We start from the raw sequence: 22632 nt of genomic DNA on the forward strand, positions 1-22632 counted from the left end.
AGTCAAGGACTGGTGGATGCTTTTTGCAACATAAGTCTTCAGCTATGTAACCATTTCTACTTCATCAGAACACTTCAAGTGTGCACAATGCTTTGAACTGTGGGAAGATTCCACTGGTCAAACATAATTTTAATTTTCAAATATAAATTCTATAGAAAATTCACTTGTAAAGTGCGGCTTTGTTTGTAGGTAGTAAAACATTAGCTTGAAAAAGTTCAAATTGCACCCCAGTCACTTGATATTTTCAAAATTTAAGGAAAGCCATTTAGTGGAAAAATATCCCCAAATAACTCCCCCCCCCCCCCCCCAAAAAAAAAGGCTAGGAGAGAAGTTACAGCTATTGAAGGTGGTGTGAAAAGGTTCATACTCTGGAACATGTCTACACACAGCAGCAAAATCCTATGAACCCCAAGGCAATTCCCATCACTTAGTTGAGATGATGGGTCTCAGCAGGGATCAGAAAGAATAAGTATCACCTGAATTGCTAAGTCAGAGCCACCTAAAACAAATTAGTAGTTGAGCTCATTATAATCAAATATTTAATTTGCCAGGAATTAAAACTTCTCAACCTAAATTTAAAATGAGCAATGGTATTATTTTAGACGATCAATGGAAGGCACTTTTCGGGGTATTTTCCTCTGGTTCTCATTTTCTCTCCAATTTCAAATCAGAAGAAATCAACAGAGCTTTGTTTTGAATCGTTTCTTCACTGCTTATCCTCCAGTGTGGGTATAACATGTTGTTAGTGGAAGGAAATTGAATTGAAAGAATCTTGAAGGCATAAGTGATAGCTTTCTCAAGTAGACCAGATGAATTGTTGTGGTTATGGCTTACAACAAACACTATATTAAAAGTTATTTACCAACATATAGAGACTATATTCTACCATACATAACACTGTTTAGATAGAAACAAGGGGGACTAGGACAGAATAGAAATAATGGGGAAATATTTTCCACAGGCAACATAATAAATCATGTAGTTTGGTAAAAGTTTGTTTGTTGGTGTAGCTTTCCCTTCCAGTGGGATTGATAAACTATGATCATGGATGTAAGACCATCCCAACTGCTGCATTGGAATATTACTTTTTTAGGATTTTGTTAAAGGCATAAAATGTGACTTAGAAACAGAATTGGGAAAAAAAACAGAGGAATGATCCAGCAAAGCTCGGGAAGCTTCATGTGAACAGGGTGACAAGAATACATTTCATGGTTTGCCATACTTATCCATGAATGGGTTCAATATAAGTAAAAATGATTGACCACAGCTTTCAAACTAATATATGGCATTTGGCAATGACTAATTTGTCATATTTTCCTGATTCAACAGAGAAAATTCTAAAATGTGATCCCTCCCAGAGTGGAAACTACCTCTGTAAAGTACAAGGTCAGCAGTTCTGTGAAGCTCAAAGCAAATCTAGAAGTCTTTCTGTTTGGTGAACTTCTAGAGTCACTGCACCAATATTTCAGTGGACAGTGCAGGAGAGAGAATATAAAAATCAGCTGAGTAGCAATGAGGCAATGATATTAAAAAGGGAATAAGCACAGCTGCATTTCTGTATCTCCAACTTTACAACATATTGATCATCATTTATATTTATTTTTAACTTTTGGCTTTATAGTTCATAAAATAATTAACACTTTGTTCTTATATGTGTTTCAATGCTGTGTATAGATGTTTAACACGGGTGGGCCAAGTGCTTTTTCCAGTTCGAAAATAACTTGCTACTTGACAGCTCTTATGCGACATCTGTCTATTAATAGTCATAAGTGTGATCTGTGATACAATAAGAATGTCTCCCCTCTGTCTCCAATAAAATTTTTTACAAGACTATTAGGAAAGAATGTGATTTGAAACACCTACTGATTTATTTTAAGTGGCCTATGAGGCTGATGTGCAAACAAATTTATTTTCATCTCTCTAACTTGAGAGTTTGACATTAAACCCATCAAAGATGGGAATCAACAGATATGCTTAAAACTTGAGGAAGATAAGCAAAGGCACCCAAAATATGAGAGGGCCACCTATGACAGACTAAGTCTGCACTGCAGCGTTGCCAAAAACTTATATCAGAGAACAATATTATGCATTGAAATATCAGCCACACTGCCCCATCTGGCGAGTGCCGTCATCTTCAAGTGAGATAAAATTAGTCCCAAAAAATCCAACTGTCATACCTTCAGATTACTTAAAAAAAAGCACCAAACCAAAATAGATGGATTTATGGCACGTGACATTAAATTCCAGACATTTTCGTATGGGTTTAATTGGAACGTGTAAGAATGCTCTCCAACATCTCATCTTGTTCCATTGGGGTCGTGACTTCTTTCGCTTCATTATTTACTTTCTGCTTCTTTCTTGCAGTCTGACCGATGGCATCGTCCTTGGTAAGTTCTTTGGCAAGAATAGAAGTCATAGCATTGCCTCTTCGATTAGCTGGGTAAGGATAGAAGATACAGGGCATTAGCCTTCCTGTTATGTTGCAACAATATACTCATTAGCTTTAGCAATTGGAGATCAGACTCCTGAAGCTATGAAGTTTCCAATATTTCAGGCATGATTCCAGGACAGAAAATATTACAACTGAGTGACAGTACTGACAACTCTGGAATGACAGCTTGCCAGCAAAAGACTCCAGCTAGGTTTAGCCACCATGAGAATTTATTGTTGTCATACTTTAAGTTAAATGAGCGATAATGAAGATATCACTAATGCTTTAACAGCATGTGGTACATTTAAACACTTTGGGAGTCTGGTCAGCAAAGCATCGCATTTTCTTCATACTCAGTTATGTTTGGAAAGGTTGAAATTCAACTGGTACTGATGGTTTAGGATATCTTGCGTGGGTATGCATGTTTTTGTCAGATCCTGCTGTCAAAGCTTGGTTTGCATCAGGAAATAGGCTAGAGATGAAATTATTTTGTTGACTAGGCCTGTCAGGTTAACAGTTATCTTCTGCCAAACTAAATGGAGGTTTCTGATAATCTTTATGGTTAACGGCATTGAAATAACATGCTGACATTGTTAAAGTTAAGAGTCACTGTCAGTAATGCATGCTGGAAAGGGAGGAGACAGGGTTGGGAGGGAACGAGGGGGAGATAGAACAACTTAAATGTAAAAAGATTAGTGAAACCACACAAATGCACAACACATCATTTTGGGTAAACCCCTCATCTGCTTCAATTTGAAGAACAAAACTGATGAAATCATGCCATGTAAAGCCTAAAACAATGGTTAAATGAAATCATATGCATTCCATTCAAAAGTTCTATCTATTTTCATAATCCTAATCTTCAAAATTAATCATCACAGAGGCACCTTCACGTTAACAGACACAAACCCTAGTGGATAATGCTGGATTGTAGAGAAACCAATGCCTGAGTTCATGCAGGCAAATGTGGTAAGTTTGTGACAACACAGGCTAGTCCACGGTGACAGGAACGCTATACTTTGGAACAGACAAGTGGGCACTACCTTTTCTCACAGAAATTACAGAGGCCATTGTCTAAACACAGGAGACATTTATCAAGAGCAGGATTCCAATTTTTAACAAGGGATTTCTTGAAGATGTACTTCGGTTGAAGCTCTACTTCATTCAGTGTCAGGAAGTGGTCTATGACTGTTCTGCTACCTTACATGAAATAAAATGTGCAAGAGGATCGAAGAAATAGTCACATTTTTTGTAGTTGACTGCCATCTAGTAATTTTTACTGGAGAGTGAATACAAACCAGAACAAATTCAGGCTCAGCTTTGGTGCTCCTGCAGGTTAAAGTTTCTGAACACAGTTAACGCTTTGGGCCATACATGGATATCAGTTACTTTGTTGAGGAGTGCAACCAATCATTTCTTACTTTCCACTCCCCATATGGAATTTTTCCTCAGTGAGAAGTTTAAAAGAATGGAAAAGAATTGAAAAAATGAAGGATCCTCACCTTACCTTGTTACTTAAAGTAGAAAAGAATACATAATTATTTAAAGGTGGCCAATAAAATTAGGAAGGTTCCTGCATGAACACCAATGAAGTTGGCAGCACAGAACGAGGAATGAGAAAGCTGATGACATTGCATCTGACAATGACATTCAAATCTATCGAAATCAGCATTACAACGGTACAATTCTCAGCAGGAGCTCGTCCTACTGCCAAGACAGACTCCTTGCATGGGACAACAGACTTCCAAATACAGTAGAGGAAGAACTCGCAATGGCATTTTATAATGAAGTGTCAGGTAGGTTTGGAAAACTTTTATAATATTCATGTGAAATGCATGTAGCCATACCAGAGTAGACCCAGGCCTGATTAATTTGGGCCATGTTTGTTCAGTACCAATTTTTAAACCTCTGGTGGTGTGGGTTAATCCAATAAAGGTTATAGGTCTGCCATTGGGAATAGGAATCAGTTGGCAGTTACAAAAAAGAAACTTTCAATATAGTTAGATTGTTTGAACAACCTTTTTAATATATGGTTCATTTAATGCACTTTTAATTCCTAGAGCGATTTTTTTCACGTCACCTTCAGAATTCTTCAACTGATCAAAAAGTGCTGCACAGGAGTAAAAGTTAAAAATACGTGTTTCAAACTTATTCCTTTGATATTTTCCAAAGATGCAAAGTTTATCCTAATATAACAAAAGGTAAACTTTATTCTTCAACCCCAAGGCTTTGTTGTATGGATTCACTGTTAGCACTCAAAGGATTGAGCAGGGAATTAGGATCAGTGCAAGGAGGAGGAACAAACCAAACTACAGTAAAGCTGGGAACAATTTGCTGAAAGTCACAATGCCAGAATAACCAAACATTAAACCTGTCATTCTTGAATAAGCTTTATAGAATTGGGTGGAACCTGGTCTTGGATTAAGGAGCCACTCAAGAACAATATCAATGGAACTGATAGTTAAGGTAGGCAATGGCAGTATGTTTTATTTCATTTATTCACTAACAGGATGCGGGTGGCACAGACTGGCCAGTATTTATTGACCATTCCTTGAGAAAACGGTGGTGAATTGCCTTCCTGACCTGCTGCAGTCCATTTGGTGTACTGGTGTACCCAGAATACCATTAGGGAGGGAGCTAAGTTAGTAGCAACAAGAAACTGCTTTTACAGTTAAGATTTTTAAGAATACAATTATAAGGGTTCTTAGCAAATTATACCTTCCTTCACATATGTATGCAATAATTGGAAATTAGATTGTATTTAGCAGCAAAGTTCAACTTTGGACAGGAAGACAACAGAAAAAAATGACAGAATTTTCACTGATTGAGCAATGTGTGGTCAAAGAAGAGTCTGAACATGCATCTCACAGAAACATACAAATTCAGAGCAGGATTTGGCCATTTGGCCATTCAAGCAGATCTTGGATGATCCAACATTCAAGTCCACCTATGTCTGCAAAGATGATGCCATCTTGGTCCTGCGTGCGTTAACTTTTAGAATTAAACATACAAACTTGAACACCCAAAATATATCTAGTGTTCTGTCAGTTATTTTCAAAGCTTCTAAAACAGTCGTCTTTCGCAATCCTTCTCCAATTCAAAAACTGATGAAACCATGTTAACATTTCTATACATTTCCTGAATTTTACAGAACACCTTGTCAAGTATTTTTCCCATTATAATATATTAAAAACTACATATCCATCTTGCATTCCTTATTTATTTGCTGAAATATGCTGCTGTTGGCATCAAGTGTAAGCACCAACTAAGAGTGGAGTAAATGGTTCCTATGGTTTGGCATCTCACTAACTGATACCCTTATAGAAAATATGAGGTATGGAAGATCAGATCAGAGCTACATTGTCAGAGCACTATGGATCGGAATTGCGAAAGTAGGACACGAACAAACTTGTGTAAATTTTAGGTCAGAACATTTACATGTTGAAGTGAACTGTAAAATGATACAGCTGAGGGGAGAAGGCCATTTGGCATACTGTATCTTTGCTGGCTGGGAAATTATGCAGAAGTAGAAAATGTGCTGGCTGTGCTTTTTACTTCTTGCTTACAATTATTTTCACTTAGCAAAAACAATGATCAGAATGACAGGTTATGCCTGGAGAATGTTAATCCGTTCATTTTCTGCACCAATGTTGTTAGCCATATAAAAGGGATTTCCCAGCATTACTGAAAGGGTTAAGATCGTGGGATAGGAATCTGGAACAAGCAGGAAAACAGTCTTTTTTTTCTTTTTACCAGATCACTGTCGTCACTGGTATCAGAGAGAGATAACATTGAGTCTAAAGGAAATAAAGAGAAAATGTTAATTGGAGGCAATTTTATTGGCACTGAAATAGATGAGCTCCCAGAATATTCCTGATTTGTCCGAAGGATAAGAGGAGAGGAAAACGTATCAACCTAAAACTGATTAATCTCAATTAATTCAAAGCAGACCATAGTAACTGCACTGGCAAATCATATCAAAAATCATTTAAATGAATATGGAGGCTGGAAGCTAATAATACCATTTGTGTTACGTGAAGCAAGATAAACACACAGTGTACATGTTTCCATCAAATCAAATAATCTTAACTTTATCCAAATACTGACCATTTTGCCACGGTAAAATTCACATTTCATCAGATTCAGCAAAAATAAAAAAAAATATTTGAGATGTATTTTGAATACTGTTTATGGAGTACAACTCTTGGACCTCCCAAAAGAACTGCAGATGCTCGGAATTGGAAAAAAACCCCAGAAATTGCTAATAAAACTCAATAGGTCTGACAGCATCTGTGGAGAGAAAGCAGAGTTAACATCTCAGATCAAGAGATCTTTCTTCAGAATTCAAGTCCCAGAATGGAGATTTTCCAGCAATTTCTGTTTTAGTGTCTTGGAACTCCCATCCTGTCCCATCTAACTTTCTCCTAGCATGTCAAATTGTTGGGAAGTGCCAGCTAGTCTTCCATACGCTCCAAAATATTCATCCAGCAGCCTCGACAAGGAATGTCTGCATTCTCACAACATAACAGCATTCAGTAGAAAAAAGGTTACAGTGGAAACATTTCCCTTACTTTCTTTTTACTCATCCAACAACAGAGTTACAAATGACAAAGGTAAAATAACATGGTGTACAACGTGACAAAATCTGTCAACTTTCTAATCTATACCTAAATTCTGAATCACTTATGAATATGCTTATGTTCTGTCCTTGGAGGTCATTGCAAAGATCAAATTATGAGTGTGCTTCCATTTGGGCCCCAGAAGCTGGACATATGTTAACATTTGTTCAGTGACTAAATAAATTTAAATATTTTACTGTAACAACTCAAAATAAATCTAAACAAGGAAATCAAATGACAACTTTGTTTGTCGTGATTGCACTGCACAAATATCTAAACTATGTAGAACAGGAAATAAGTAAAGTCATTTCTGATAAATATTCATGATATACTGCTCGACAAGCATGCAAGTGAATAGTGCCATTGGTACGTGGGAACAGGAGTTTGAAAAAAATCCCAGAATTGTAGAATTGAAGCTTTCTTTAATGGTTGAGGGTCTAAAGTTCAAGAAGCCTTAACCTCAATCCTAATGGGAATGAAAGAACAAATAAACACACAGCACATAAATGCTGGCAATCCATTGTCCATTGCAACCAAATGTGTTAAAACGTGCAATTATGCCAGAAACGGCCACTTGTTTCATTACTGTCTTCAGATGAGCTAATTGAACTGGTATTATGGGGCATTGTTGAAGATAATAAAAGAAGCATTATTCTCCACAGTCTATGATCAATTAAAGAAATGGGGATAATTTTTTTTTGCCCTTATGTCTAAACTATTGTCTTCAATTGAGTAAAACACAAGTGAGTAAATTACTGGTTAAGCTATATTAGAATCAAAACTGAAATGACATTTCTCTAATTTTCTTATCTTAAATTGAAAAATATATAGAATTTTGAGTCTTCAAGGCAATTTCTTTTATTCCGACTTAAAGTTAGTTTAATTACAAAGTAGAAGCTTTTCATCCCTACCAAGTCAGTTAACAAGGAAATTACTAACATTAGAAATGGTTATTTTTGTCTGCATAAATATGGGATAACTATGAATAGCATCCTGAAAATGGAGGGATGAGCAGAAGAATTGTGCCTGCTTCTTAAATGAATTGTAATATTAAATACAGTTAATATATGTTAACGGCATTTCAAGTAAGAATTGTTAACAGACTGATCAAGTTGATGCATACGACATAGGAGGTTTTTCTCTGCTTGAGAAAGCCAAATTCAGCGAGTGCTGAAAAAGTCTCTGGATCTCAGTTAATCACCATTTGCCAGACTAAGCATCAACAGGTTATCTGACGTGCAAAGGCATCACAGCAGAGTTTGAGCCAATCTTCACCTGACAATTCTGACTTATTTTTCTTCCTATTGGTCCGAAATTGCAAAGATTAATGAGTTTTGAGATTTGCAGCGCAGGTTGAGGTTCTGGATGTAGGCTTGCTCACTGAGCTGGAAGGTTCATTTCCAGATGTTTCTCACCCTACTAGGTAACATCTTCAGTGCGCCTCAGGTGAAGCACAGTTGATAAGTTCTGCTTTCTATTTATATTTATGGGTTTCTTTGGGTTGGTGATGTCATTTCCAGTGGTGAAGTCCCTTCCTGTTCTTTTTCTCAGGGGGTGGTAGAAAGAGTCTAACTCTATGTGTTTGTTGATAGAGCTCCGGTTGGAATGCTATGCTTCTAGGAATTCACATGTGTCTCTTTATTTGGCTTGTCCTAGGATGGATGTGCTGTTCCAGTCGAAGTGGTGTCCTTCCTCATCCGTATGTAAGGATACGAGTGAGAGGGGGGTCATGTCTTTTTGTGGCTAGCTGGTGTGCATGTATCCTGGTGGCTAGTTTTCTGCCTGTTTGTCCAATGTAGTGTCCAATGTCAAATACTACATCTAGAGTAGAGATTAATGTAGTGCCCTTACTTTCACCCAGCTTGAGATCAAACCAAGAACATATTGTATTTGCTTAAAATTATTATTCCTTGCAAATGACCAAGAACATAAACTTTAAAATGTATAGTGACCAATACATACTCATCTGGTGAGTGTATTTAATCTTTATACTAAGTATGAGGCTATGTAGACACTGAGGGGCAAGTCAGCAAAAAATGGTGTGTGTGTGTGTGTGTGTGTGTGTGTGTGTGTGTGTGTGTGTGTGTGTGTGTGTGTATATACATACAACACACACACCAGGAATATGTCTACCGACAGATGTGAATTTACACCATCTATTGGTTTTCTTCTGAAGTGGTACAGACCTTTTTGCTGAGGAAGAAAAACAATATCAAATTCTAAACAATAGATACTATAGCTAAACAAATACATCTATTATTAAACATTAGACAGAATGACATTTTAGATTACAGGATTACTAAGGACCTGGTATTGTTGTGGATCAGTTTCTGGCAATCCTGCTGGATCCATGGATTGTGTGCTTCAGCTCCACGAGTGGATCAGGAAAAGCTCCTCCAAATATACTCGCTCAGCTTCTACATTTACCTTGCTGCTAGAATAATGCCATCTCCTGCAGTATTTTCTAGCTATTTTGTATCTCGTTAATTAACTCAGCTGTTTACAGGTCTTGTATTTTGGTCAGAAGGACTGAAGCTTCAAAGTCACATCAATTTGCGTGCTTATAATTTACATATAAAGGAAGCATTACATTTTCAGAGATAGAGCTTCAGCACACACACCAACTCAAATCATTGTCTGCTTGTGCAAGGTAGCATTAAGAAGCCATACATTGAAAGAGAAGCAAAGATATCTTACACTGTCCCAATCAATATTCATTCCTGAATCAATTACATCAAAGCCAGATGTACGAACAGCAGATCTGGGTTGACTTGTGAAGCATTACTGGTGGAGAACAACTACCATGTTTACCTAGACTTAAGCAATTCATGCTGTGCAATACTTGAGACATGGAGAGGTCATGGCAAATTGCTAAACAAATTCTTTTCTTCATCAGCTTTGGGAATATCTGAGAACCATGCAAGCTGCAAACGTGGCACAGGCATGGGTGGCATGGTGGCTTAGTGGTAAGCATTGCTGTCTCACAGCGCCAGGTATCCAGGTTTGATGCCACACTTGGGCGATTGTTATGTCGAGTGTGCACATTTTCCCTGTGTTTGCAGGGTTTGCTCCAGGTCCTCTGGTTTCCTCCCTCAATTTAAAAGATTTAAAGTTAGGCGGATCAATCATGATACCCATAATGTCCAGGGATGTGCTGGCTAGGTGGATTAGTCATGGTAAATGCAAGGTCACAGAGATAGGGTAACAGGGTGGACCTGGTTAGGATGCTCTTCGGAGGATCGGTGCGGACTGAATAGGCAGAATAGCTTGTTTCCACACTGTAGAGATTCACTCAGGAGCAGTAGGATGCAAGTGAGAGAGATGTTACTGATTGGATGTTGTCGTTGCTGTTGCCTTGGTCGATGTGGACGGTTATTCCTTTTGTCAGACCTTGCTGTGGTTGCTCATTGAGCAAGCATGACTGGGTCATTTCAGAAGGAATTTAAATCACATACCTCGGGTTTTGGAGTCACATGTGAACTACATATGGATTTCCTTAAAGAACATTAATGAATCAAATCAGTTTTTATAAAAATCAGGAATGGATCTATTGCCACCAGTTGGACAACTTTTAAAAACAGATGTTACATCAATTAAAATAAAATGTCACCATCTGCTACAGTGGATTTTGTCCCTAGAATCTAGGTTACTGGATTACTAGACTGGTGACAGTATCATTATGCCACCACTTCCTCCCAGACTCATAAGTTCCTCTGAAGTAGTCTAGTAAGCCACACAGTTCTAGTAAGATGATGATTCATCATTTCCTGATCAAAATAATTAACCATCAGCAACAAATATCAGCTTTGCCCACATCCAAACATTGAATTAAAGAAAAATGCAACATAATGACTAGATTATGAGAATAAAACTACATTATATACAAAAAATGAGTCTCGGTGGATTTCAGCCTCCAGTATGTCTCCAATATTCTTGATGAATGTTATCACAGATTAAATATTGTACTATTCAACTTATGAAATCCATATGAGAGAGACAAGAAATTATGTAAATTATACACGCGCTAACATGTAATCGTAGGAACTTAAAATGTCAAATCAGACTTGATTGAATTTCCAGGTCAGAGGGAACCAACTTGGAAAGAATTTCTGCTGACCTGACATAGGCGTGCCAGTCATCTGCTTTCTCCCCCTATTCTCTGATATTAAAGTTGTTGGGAAGTATTTGTGGGGAGGAAGGAGGAAATGACATAGTTTAATAATCAAACATCTCTTTTTACTGGAGGAAAATTATAACATTGATCAATTCATTTAATGTCTTTTGTGGAAATGGATTATTTTCTGGGAGACATGCAGAAGGTTCCAGTTGAACAATTTGTAAAACAGTCAATTTCCAGTCATGCTGTGCAATTATAGAGAATGACATCACTGAAGCAACCTAGAATGTCAGCAAAGCACCCTTGAGTGTTTCTGTTGTGGCACGTAAACTAATGGTTACAGAAAGATATCAGATTAATAAGAAGTAAATTTGCCATTTTCTTCTTTCAAAGGGACTGTGGATGAGTGTATTGTGATGATACTCTAAAAGTAGCTAGTTTAATGTAAAATGTTTCGGGGCATTTTGAAATCATGAACAGCACTTTTGTGCATCCGCTTATAGGAAAATCTAAGTGTACTTTTTTTTTAAACCATCCACTTACCTCTAGTTTTCTTCTATTGATATTTTGTCAGTGTCTGCCATTTATAGTAAACAATGACATGGAATACTTTAGCTTTTCCCTACATCTCTTAAGTATAAATCATCTTCTTGCCTCTAAAGGGCCCATCCAATCTCTTGCGACAACGACCTGATGAAGGAGCGTCGCTCCAAAAGCTGGTGCTTCCAATTAAACCTGTTGGACTATAACCTGGTGTTGTGTGATTTTTAACTTGCTTTCTTGATTGCTTGCATACTAATCTCTTCTATTCCTTGTAAGAATGCATCAAATTATCTCTGAACATCAATATATATAAATTTTGCACCAAGAAAGATATAGTCTTTTTAAAAATCTTTACAAAGTGAATAGTCTCTCACTTTCTCAAATCACACCATCTGTCACCTTACTGCTCACTCAGTTAACTGTCTATATCACTTTGCAGCCTCTGTATCCTCCTCACAACTTGATTTCACCTTGCTTTGTATAGTTAGCTATTTTAGATGCATTACTTCCAATTTCTTTGTTGAAGTCATCACATAGTCGTAAATAGTTGAGACCTCAGCACTGATCTTTGTAGCACTCTCTCGTCACAGCCTGTCAAATTGAAAACATCTGGCAATCCCTACTATTTCTGTCCATTAACCAAACGTCTATCCACACTCATAAATCACCTCGCAATTCCAAAGTCTTTACTTGTGTACTAACTGCAGCATGTTACCAAATTCCTTTTAGAAATCCAAGTACTTATATTTACTGGCTCCCCTTTGTTCACCTGATTGAATTTGTCAAATGGGGTTCCTTTTCATAAAACCATGTTGACTTCTAATCATGCTAAATTTTTCGACGTGCTTTCTTAAGACTTCCATCTGACTCAGAAGCATGAATGTTAGATTAAATTAAGGATTACATGCGATTACTTAACTATTATTTAGACAAGATAAGTGGTACACTCCCTCTTTAAACCAAGAATAGTATAATCCATAAAACATTCAAGACTGTGCAATTTAAACTGACCAGAGTAATCCTTTCTTTAATGGAGTGGGAGTTAAAGCGTTTGACCCCATGGGGTGGTGGGGTTGTTTGTGCACGTTCTTGGTCATGCAATCTCCTGGTCTGTATTTTTGTGCTACACCAAAGCTGAATCATTTCATCATTTGAGGATTATTATTTGGCTGTAACCTAAGCACTGATTTTTTTTAAAAAGTGCATCTCATGCTGGCAATAGCAATTCAATGTCATACAAGATTATACAACAGTTCATTAGATAAGTCAGAACTGAGGGCAAGGGGAGTTGTAATTGTGTGTTTTACATTTTTACTCACTTTAACCATTCGAACATTGCAAAAGAACAATGAGTTGTGAATTAAGAAATGGTTTAAGTGGAAACTTAATTCTTAAGGCCAGAAATATAAGGTTTATGCAAGCTTTCCAAGTATATTGCTTTGAAGATCAGACAAGCAAGACAGCAAATCAATGATTTCTCTCCCTGGGCAAGTTAGTCTAAACCAAAAGATACTGCTTTGAGCTTCAAAAAAAGCAAATCATGGAATCTGATCCTTACATCTCATACAAAAAAAGGGAATTTAACTTATTTAGCCATCACAAACACGTGGGTCTGAGCATTTCAGTGCTGCGATCTTTTCATACATTAAACATTATACAGTTTCTATTTTCACAGCTCAACAGCTTAAGCTTAACATGACATTTTAATATCTAGGAATAAAGTTGAACCTATTATTAAGGAGATTCAAGCAAGACACTTAGAAAATCATAATGCAGGTAGAACTATCATGTTTGTGAAAAGGAAATCATATTTGACTTATTTATCGGAGCTTTTTGGCAAATAACAAATAACACGAATAAAGGAAAACGTGGATGTGCTGTACTTAGATATCCAGACGCATGTGATGAAGTGCCACAAGGACCACATCATAAAACACAAGCTCATGGTGTTGTGGGTAACATATTTGTATGAACAGAAGATTCATTAGCTAACAGGAAACAGGGAGCAGGCATAAAGAGTCATTTTCAGGTTGGCAAGAGCTGACATGTGGAGGAGCACAGGAATCAGTGTTGAGGTTTCACCTAATTATATTTTATATTAATGACCCAAATGAGGCGATCAGATCTGTGGTGGTTAAATGTGCAGACGACATAAGAATAAGTAGGAAGCTCAGTTTTGAAAAGGACACAAGGAGACCTGCAAATGCATATGGATAGATCAAGTGAATGGACAAAAACAAAATGGGCGGTGAACCATAACAGGTAAATGTGAACTTACCCATTCTGACAGAAAGAATAGAAAAGCAGCACATTTTTTACATGGAGAGAAATGCAGAACTCTGTGGTACAGAGAGCAGCTTGGCACATGAATGTCCAAAGGTTCTAAAAAGTTAGCATGCTGGCACAGCAAGTGATTAAGGCAGTCTATGAAATGTGATTCATTGTAAGGGGAATTAAATATACAAATAAGGAAATTTTACACTTCTTTTATAATTCAAAGTTCTCAGAAAATCATCAACTAATCTGAAAATTTGATTTTGGACACCTAATATATGATGCAATTTTTAAATGTGTGCACCGACTAAATTGGACTAACCATAGGACATCAGCTACTAAATTTGACTTTAAACAGGGAATGTCATCAATAGAGAAAAGGTAAATAAATAATGCATAAAGTATGGCGCTCTCTCAAGGTGTCAGCTGTGACTCAGTGGTCTGCTTTTGGCTGAGTCAGAGAGTTGCAAAAATGCCAAGCGCTGCACTGTTGGAGGTCCTACCTTCACAGATTCATAATGATGCAGAAAGAGATCATGCAGCCCATTACGTCTGCACTGATTCCCCAATGTGGAAGAAAACTGCCACCCATTGTTGATTTGCCCTGTAAGTGACTCCGGATACCTCAGAAATGTGGCTGACTTTTAAATACCCTCTGAATTTGTCTAAGTTACCATTCAACGGTACCCAAGGCAACCAAGGGATAGGCAATAAATACTGGGACAGCCACCTTGAGGGAATAATTTTAAGTAATTATGGCTTAGTGTTGTTTGTGTGCTTTTCCTATATTGCATAGTAATTCTATCCAATAATTATTTAATATTTAAATAGACTCTACCACCATCACACTTCCTAACAATGTATTCCAGACCTGAGCCATTCATGTGAAAAAGTTCTTTATCACATCACATTTGCTTTAAATTTGTGCCTTCTAATTCTCGATCCTTTTGCAACAGGGAATAGTTCTTCTTATGTCACAGTAAATGCTACAATCAAAAGTATAAATACTTGGGACATTGTGAGTTTGCATGGTGGGCGGCACGGTGGCTAGCACTGCTGCCTCACAGCGCCTGAGACCCGGGTTCAATTCCCGACCCAGGCGACTGACTGTGTGGAGTTTGCACGTTCTCCCCGTGTCTGCGTGGGTTTCCTCCGGGTGCTCCGGTTTCCTCCCACAGTCCAAAGATGTGCGGGTCAGGTGAATTGGCCATGCTAAATTGCCCATGCTAAATTGCCCATAGTGTGAGGTAAGGGGTAAATGTAGGGGTATGGGTGGGTTGCGCTTCGGCGGGTCGGTGTGGACTTGTTGGGCCAAAGGGCCTGTTTCCACACTAAGTAATCTAATCTATCTAATCTAATCTAAGGCATTATTGAAATATGTTCTTTGTTTTTAAACTGTGACAATAGAAATTGAAGCTTATTTTTAATCCATCTAATTGTTAAGTATATAGCTATAGCTAGCCTAACCTTTGAGGAACAAGCCAAAAGTGAAATAGGGGCACACACAGCCTAGTGTTCTCAATTGAAATTTTGGTCAGTAACAAAAATTGAGCTGCATCTGAATTCCAGTTAAATTGTAACATCAGTGAAGAGCAGGCTGTTTAATTTTCACACACAGCATTTAACAATAGATGGCTCAAGCTGATTTGAAAGTTGCCAGTAGGTACAATGGGCTATTTGTAACCTTGCTAAAGCAGCATTTTGCATTGGCTGCAATCAAACTGCAAACGATGTGAAGTCAAAGCAAGGTTATCTGCCTTAATTATACTTTGACTGACATAAGCACCTAAATTAGACTGAACTGGTTGCATTGACACAAACATAAAACCACTTTATACTAAGCTCATATATTATAAACAAAAGGATCAGTTTTGGTGAATTAAGGGTTAACATACAAGTAGCAGATAAAACATTTCATGCATTATAGATAATGTAAAACTCAATAAGTCTGCTAATTTTATTTAGAAATATTAGGATGGATTATTTTGCTGTGTCTGGAAAACTGACTCTTGCTTGGTAGGCCTGTATTTTTGAGTTTGAACGTAGCCTGAAGGAAAGTGAAAAATCATTGCACAGAAACCAACATAACTTTTGACTCAATTTTTGATATAACTGGCCACCTTTAATACCTGTAGCAATGCTCAATTCCATATGATTGTCTCCCTCACCAAGCCCATATCAGCTTTTTGAAATTACTTCCCCGTTTCTGGAGCTTCCTGAAAATAAATTATTCAGTACAAGCTGGTTCAGTGCTTGCAACTGTGCCATAAATCTGTTATCTGACAAAAAATGTGCCTTTTACAAACTTTCTTTCCTGTGGACTTTTATTTTTGTTAATAGTTCTGACAAAGTTCATGCCTAACATCTCCTCAGACAGTTTCACTTGCATTGATAACCATGCTGTTCCCTGCAGATAGTTTAGAGACTGTACACAGTCTGAGCATCAAGAGCTGAATCACAACCAATAAGCGAACGTGCTCTGGTAACTGATGTGCAGTGGGCGGGTATTGCAGAAATGTCAAGCTGCACAAAGCTATGTCGAGGCTGGTGAAATATAGTGCTGCAGTAAGGGATCAATGCGACAGACTCTGGAACATGCTTATGCTCAAAGATACAAAGAGACTTCTCTATTCAAAGTAGTGCGAATCCTACTACATTAACTTAGACTGCTGAGACATTTATGCATCAGTTTGTTCACAATCCAGAACACTGACACTATATTAGAGGTGCAAAACAAATCGATAAAGTTATTTGCTAAATACTTTAATAAATGGAACCTTGGCAATGGTCATTTGAAGGCTGGTAATTTGCAATGAACTTGAAATAAAATTAAAAGCTTTCAGGAAATGCAGACATTTCTATAATTATACTAGACATTTATTCATAAATGAAACAAAAGCCACATTAGACAGCAAACTAATCTCTACTTATCTTGAATACTTGTATTAGTCGACAATCTTGCAAGTCCGTAGAGGCTATGACATTAAATGTATTGGCACAAGTAAAAACTGGGTTTTACGCTGAATGACTGTCAGGTGTTGTTAATGTTTTTAAAATATAGTTTTGAATCTAAAAGCAAACCCATCAGCCCAACATATTCTACATAGTTATGTCCAGAGCAGCTTTTGTCTGTACTGCAGTGCAATTAATCATGACTTTTCATGTATTCAGCATTTTCTGATTTATGGTAGCTCTGTGAAACTGAATGAAATGACATTGATTTGACTGGGACATGCTTTAGGGAAGGCTGCTTTTAAGAGACTCAAGGTGTATAATCCAGAAACATACTGCATTGCTTTGTGGTGCAATATAAATCAAGATTATCCCGTGTCGGCACTTGTGCTGTCTGTATCCCATTAGAAATGTTTGCAGATTGGGGTATTGCAGGATCATGTCTTCATATATAATTGAGCCAACTGAAAGTTATATCTGACTGCTGTCTAATTTAGGGCACTTCTAGTCCAGTAAAATAAACAATCAAACATATATCAGCTGTTAGGAAAAAGTGAGGACTGCAGATGCTGGAGAACAGAGTTGAAAAGGGTGGCACCGGAAAAGCACAGCAGGTCAGGTAGCACCTAAGGAGCAGGAAAATTGACATTTTGGGCATAAGCCCTTCTTCATTCTTGATGGATAGTGTGCAATTCCCATTGCTGCTTCCTTCCAAAATTCAGAGTGGCATGCACAGACTCTGTACTGACCAATCCCACAGCTATAAAATTAGATTACTCAGTGTGGAAACAGGCCCCTCGGCCCAACAAGTCCACACCGACCCGCCGAAGCGCAACACACCCACACCCCTACATTTACCCCTTATCTAACACTACGGGCAATTTAGCATGGCTAATTCACCTGACCCGCACATCTTTGGACTGTGGGAGGAAACCGGAGCACCCAGAGAAAACCCACACAGACACGGGGAGAACGTGCAAACTCCACACAGTCAGTTGCCTGAGTCGGGAAAATGTTACAAGTCACCATGGAAGATCCAGTCGCCCACATAAAGGATCAGACATTTACATGTTAAATGTCGCTTAGATGTTTGGGACTTCTAATTTTTAAAAATTTGTGCAGAGGATGTGGGTGTCATTGGCTAAGCAGCATCTATTGCCCATTACCAATTGCCCAGAGGGCAGTTAAGTGTCAACCACATTAATGTGGGTCTGGAGTCGCATGGAAGCCAGATCAGGTAGGGATGGTAGTTTCCTTCCCTAAAGGACATTAGTGAACCATTAGTTTCACTACGTCAATTTATGCATTTGGAGATAGACAGCAGAAGCTAAACAAAAAAGTAACACAATAGGCCAGTTATGTTATATATAAACTATGTAATTTAATTGCTTCATGGGATGTAGCCATTGTTAGATGGGTCAAAATTGCTTATCTATCTTTAATTTATCTTAAACAGAATGGCTTGCTAGGCCATTTCAGAGGGCAATTAAGTGTAATCATATTGCTGTAGGTCTAGAATAATTTGAAGGCCACGTAAGGGTGGGAGTATGAAGCCACCTCCCAAGGTCATCAATCTAGGCTTGTGCATTACTCTCCCAATGATATTAACACACCATTTCCTTTCACTGCACCCAAGCAATGATACTCAATGAAATGATTTTAGTTTTGCAAGAATGGTCAATTTGTAATGGAATGATTTTGGATGCAAAATTTGAAGCTATACTTAAAATTAATTTTGACAAATAAGCTCAAGAGATAACTGCATTGAAATTCTGCACAGCTCATTTTAACTATTTAGTAATAAATCAGATACATATTCATCTTTTCTTACACTATAGATAAAAAAAAATTTGATTGCAAAATAGGGTCCCTGGACCAAAACGTTAACTCTGACTTCTCTCTACAGATGCCGCCGACCTGCTGAGCTCTTCCAACAATTTCTGTTTTTGCTTCTAATTTCCAGCATCTGCAGTTCCTTGATTTTTTTGTTTAATGCTCAATTGCTGGTATGTACACCATGAAGCTAGACAGAAAATACTGACTGGCTGATCTATAAATTATTCTCGGCATGTTAATAGATCTCTGTTCCACTTATGTTAAGTTGCTCGAGGCCAATATCATCTTAAAGCATTTTGTGCAAGGCTGCATTTAATGACCTATACCTAAAAAAGGGCAGTGTGCTGTTAAAGTCATGCATTTGGAAAAACATTTGTCGAAAAATATCGAGAATGTCTAATTAGTAATTCTTCCTTTTCCTATCAATCATCTTTTTCTAAGGCAGTTTATGGTACTTGCTCCAGGATGGAGTTTCATACCACTAGCAGCCTTCTGGTACCTCAGCCATACTGATGTTTAAGCCTCGATAATGCAAATCCACCGAGTGTTCCAATGGGAAGGAGGGGTATCTTGGCCGAAGCAGGCTCCAACTAATTGCTATATACGTGCAGTCAATGGTAACCAAAAGGAGGAATGTGGGTTATGTTTACCCCATCCTTGGCTTAGATGCTTTCTACCTCAAAGTGCTGTTCCAGATTAGATCAGCTAATTCAGGATAGAACAAGAATTGAACAGTGAACTTCTGACAGGCAGATATCTGCTTTCATTTTGAAATAAAAGTCACAGAATCACTTAAAAAGCCAAAGTGTTGCGTCCATCGAACATGTTCTGTACAATGTTCCTAAAGTATTGAATAAAATCAACAGGCTCTGCCTAATTGTCTCAGCAAAAATATCTATGTACATTAATTTGTGATTAAAAACTGAAGTAAAGATGTCTGCACGCTTTTCAAACTTGTAAACAAAATAGAGAATTTGCCTGTTTATCATCCACATCAACTTGCATGTTTTTTTAAAAAGCTGAACTATACTCAGTTGGGCATTTGGGACAGCAAACAATTTCTACATAATAAATCACGCTGCACTTCTTCTTTTGCTCACTATCAGTATTTATTGATTGAAGGCAATCTGTGATACCACAACATCAAGTCTCCCATAACTCTTGGCACAACGTTATCTGCTCGAGGTGCCCAAGGCTAGAAGTGGATTGAACCTCTAGTACTGGAGTGGGGAGTTTAATGCTGGAACTACAACTGCTTTTAACTTGTTTGAGTCAACTGGTTTTAGAAACTCAATGTAGTCAAATTTGATATATGAAACTAGGACGTGCAGGAAGTAGCTAAGAAATTACAGAATTTGGATAAAAGACACAAGGTGGCCTAAAAATTGAAGTTCTAAATAAAGGAATTGGAACTAGGAAATAAAAAGAGGCAATGTATGTATCCTATTGGCAAAAGGAAAATTAGCAAGAATAATTTCAGAGAAATTGTAGACTAGGAGTCACTTCCTCTGATTTGAATAAATTACATTTCTGGGGTAATGGTCATGTACTGGCAATGTCACTGGACTAGCAATCCAGAGGCCCAGATGTAAAAACTATGACTTCTAATAAGTCAAAGATGCAGTCATTCTGTGCCAGTGTGAATTAGTGTAAACATCCAGAGGAAGGAAGACTGGGAAGCAACATTCTGATGAACACAAGAACTCTCAGCAGACACTGAACAGGAACCACAGAACCACCTTCCTGGTCCTTCCCTCCACCCATAACATTTCTGTGCATCAATACAAGTGGGAGTTAATGAAGGGGTTCGAGATTTAAGTAATGAAGTTTAATGATTTATAATAGTTTACCTGTAGTTACAATCTAATTACTTGTGATAAATAGTAATTCTTGTTTCATATCCAGCATATGGTCATTTAATGGGCATTGGATAGGCATTTGGAAGTTATTGGGCTAGTATAGGTTAGGTAGGATTCGGTCGGCGCAACATCAAGGGCCGAAGGGCCTGTACTGCGCTGTATCCTTCTATGTTCTATACTACCCTAGTATAACAACATTCAAGGCAAAATCTTTAAACACCATAACCCCTTTCTAACTTGGGTTATGTTTGAATAGTGTTTCCTGAAAGATTTAATGCTGTGCTGAACTACAGTTGGTTGGAGGCCTGTCTAGTTTATGGAAAATAATTAGGAGATTTGCAAAAGCCCATCACTTAGCTTTGAAGCAAGATGATTTAAGTGCAACATTTACTTTGTAGTATCACATCATCAGTGTTTGATTGGATATGTTTATTGAGAGGCTATGCAGCAGCATATGCAAAAGTACAGCTTGATTATTTAATATTATTACAGCGTTTCCTATAACGTTACTAATTCAGCTAGGGCTCACCCACGCAAACAGCACTCTGAAGATCTGATTTGAATAATGGTTGCACAGCTGAATCTGAAACTGAATCCTTTCATCTTATTCTTAATGTCAGACAAATCCATCAGTATTATTTACTTAACTGTTCCCTGAAAGCCTTTTACAGTCTTATTTGACAGACCTTATATAAAAGTTGCTCATGATCCAGCTGCCTTTCCTGATTTTCAGTCCATTGTAACAATACAATAGAGAGCATTGAGTCAGCCACCAGCCCATGTGTCTGGAACAGCCTTTTAACCCACCACTTTCAATTGATTCAGAAAAAGAGTATATTAACCATAAAGGGTACATTGTCCTACCAATACCAAGACAGAGTAAATGAATGCATATCAAGGCTGCTAATTTTTTAGCCCATTATCAATTTGGCAAATCAGGGCATGCATAATCCAATATAGTTTTTCAAGTATACTACAGCATTTTTTCCATCTTCAAATTTGCTCTTCTGGCTAATTTTTTTCTGATTTAACATGAGCACCAAGGAAAAGTGGTACTGTCTGCTGCATTAGTAGAGGTGCCCATGGAGGTTGAAGCTCCCTGTGATCTTGTCCATGCTTCACAGTCAACCCTTATTCAAGTTATCACGTTACTGAGCCAGAGTGAGTACATGGTTCTGGACTTCATTCCAGATGTGTGCCAAGACATTCAATTTTATTAAGTATGACTTCTGTCCACTGGTAATCTATACCATTAGAAAACATTTAAGAAAAAGCTTTGGTTGTGTGTTGCATTTAAGAAATTGAGTATTCAAATATCATAAAGATAGCTTGTGAAACAAAAGCCCACAAATCTGCTATTCTATTGACCCGACTAACTATGAAACCCATTGGGCTCAATAATTTCCTTCAATGAAGGGAATCAGATATCATGTTTCTAGTTCACACTGTACTGTTGATTTTTAATGTTGTCTATTCTGGCTTCTCAGCTGTAAAAGCAATTGCACAGGAAGATCAATTACCACACATTTCTATGCAATCAGCACCCTCGTTACTACATCACAAGAAAAAAAACAGGATCAAAGTCAGCTGCAATATTCTTCAGTACTGAGCAGACTGTTATAATACTCAATTGGATGGGATGTCAAAATTATTTTGTCCTGTTGAATCCTATTTTTCTGCATTGCGAGTATTATAGCTTTATATTTTATAGTTTCGCATTTTAAAAAAGGCTTCTGTAATGCCTCAGTTCACTTCAAGAGCAACAGTCAAAATTAGGGCCTATCCAGAGTTATCACTTTGATGTATTGACTAGCAGTTAAACAAAGGTATCACAGAAACAAACTTTTAACTGCAGTCTCTAAGCAACTGGTTTTGTGCTGAAAATAAATCACTCTTCAGAAAGATAATTGTATGTGATGAATGCCATGTCAATTTGAAACAGATCAGAAAAGAAACTTTTTTATATAGGGCCTTTCAGAACCTCAGGATATTACAAACATG

At 37.6% G+C, this 22632-nt stretch overlaps 1 protein-coding gene across 1 annotated transcript in view; it reads right to left on the reverse strand.

Moving 5' to 3' along the window:
* Positions 1-298: 298 nt before the first annotated feature.
* The window catches only part of LOC132823514 (protein diaphanous homolog 1-like), a 342084-nt gene continuing 319750 nt past the window's right edge, over positions 299-22632 (reverse strand). The window contains exon 28 of the mRNA XM_060837454.1: positions 299-2436. Coding sequence (XP_060693437.1) covers positions 2264-2436 — 173 coding nt within the window. The 3' untranslated portion in view covers positions 299-2263. The remainder of the gene's footprint in view (positions 2437-22632) is intronic.

Source organism: Hemiscyllium ocellatum, chromosome 16, assembly GCF_020745735.1.
Source record: "Hemiscyllium ocellatum isolate sHemOce1 chromosome 16, sHemOce1.pat.X.cur, whole genome shotgun sequence".
NCBI lineage: Eukaryota > Metazoa > Chordata > Chondrichthyes > Orectolobiformes > Hemiscylliidae > Hemiscyllium > Hemiscyllium ocellatum.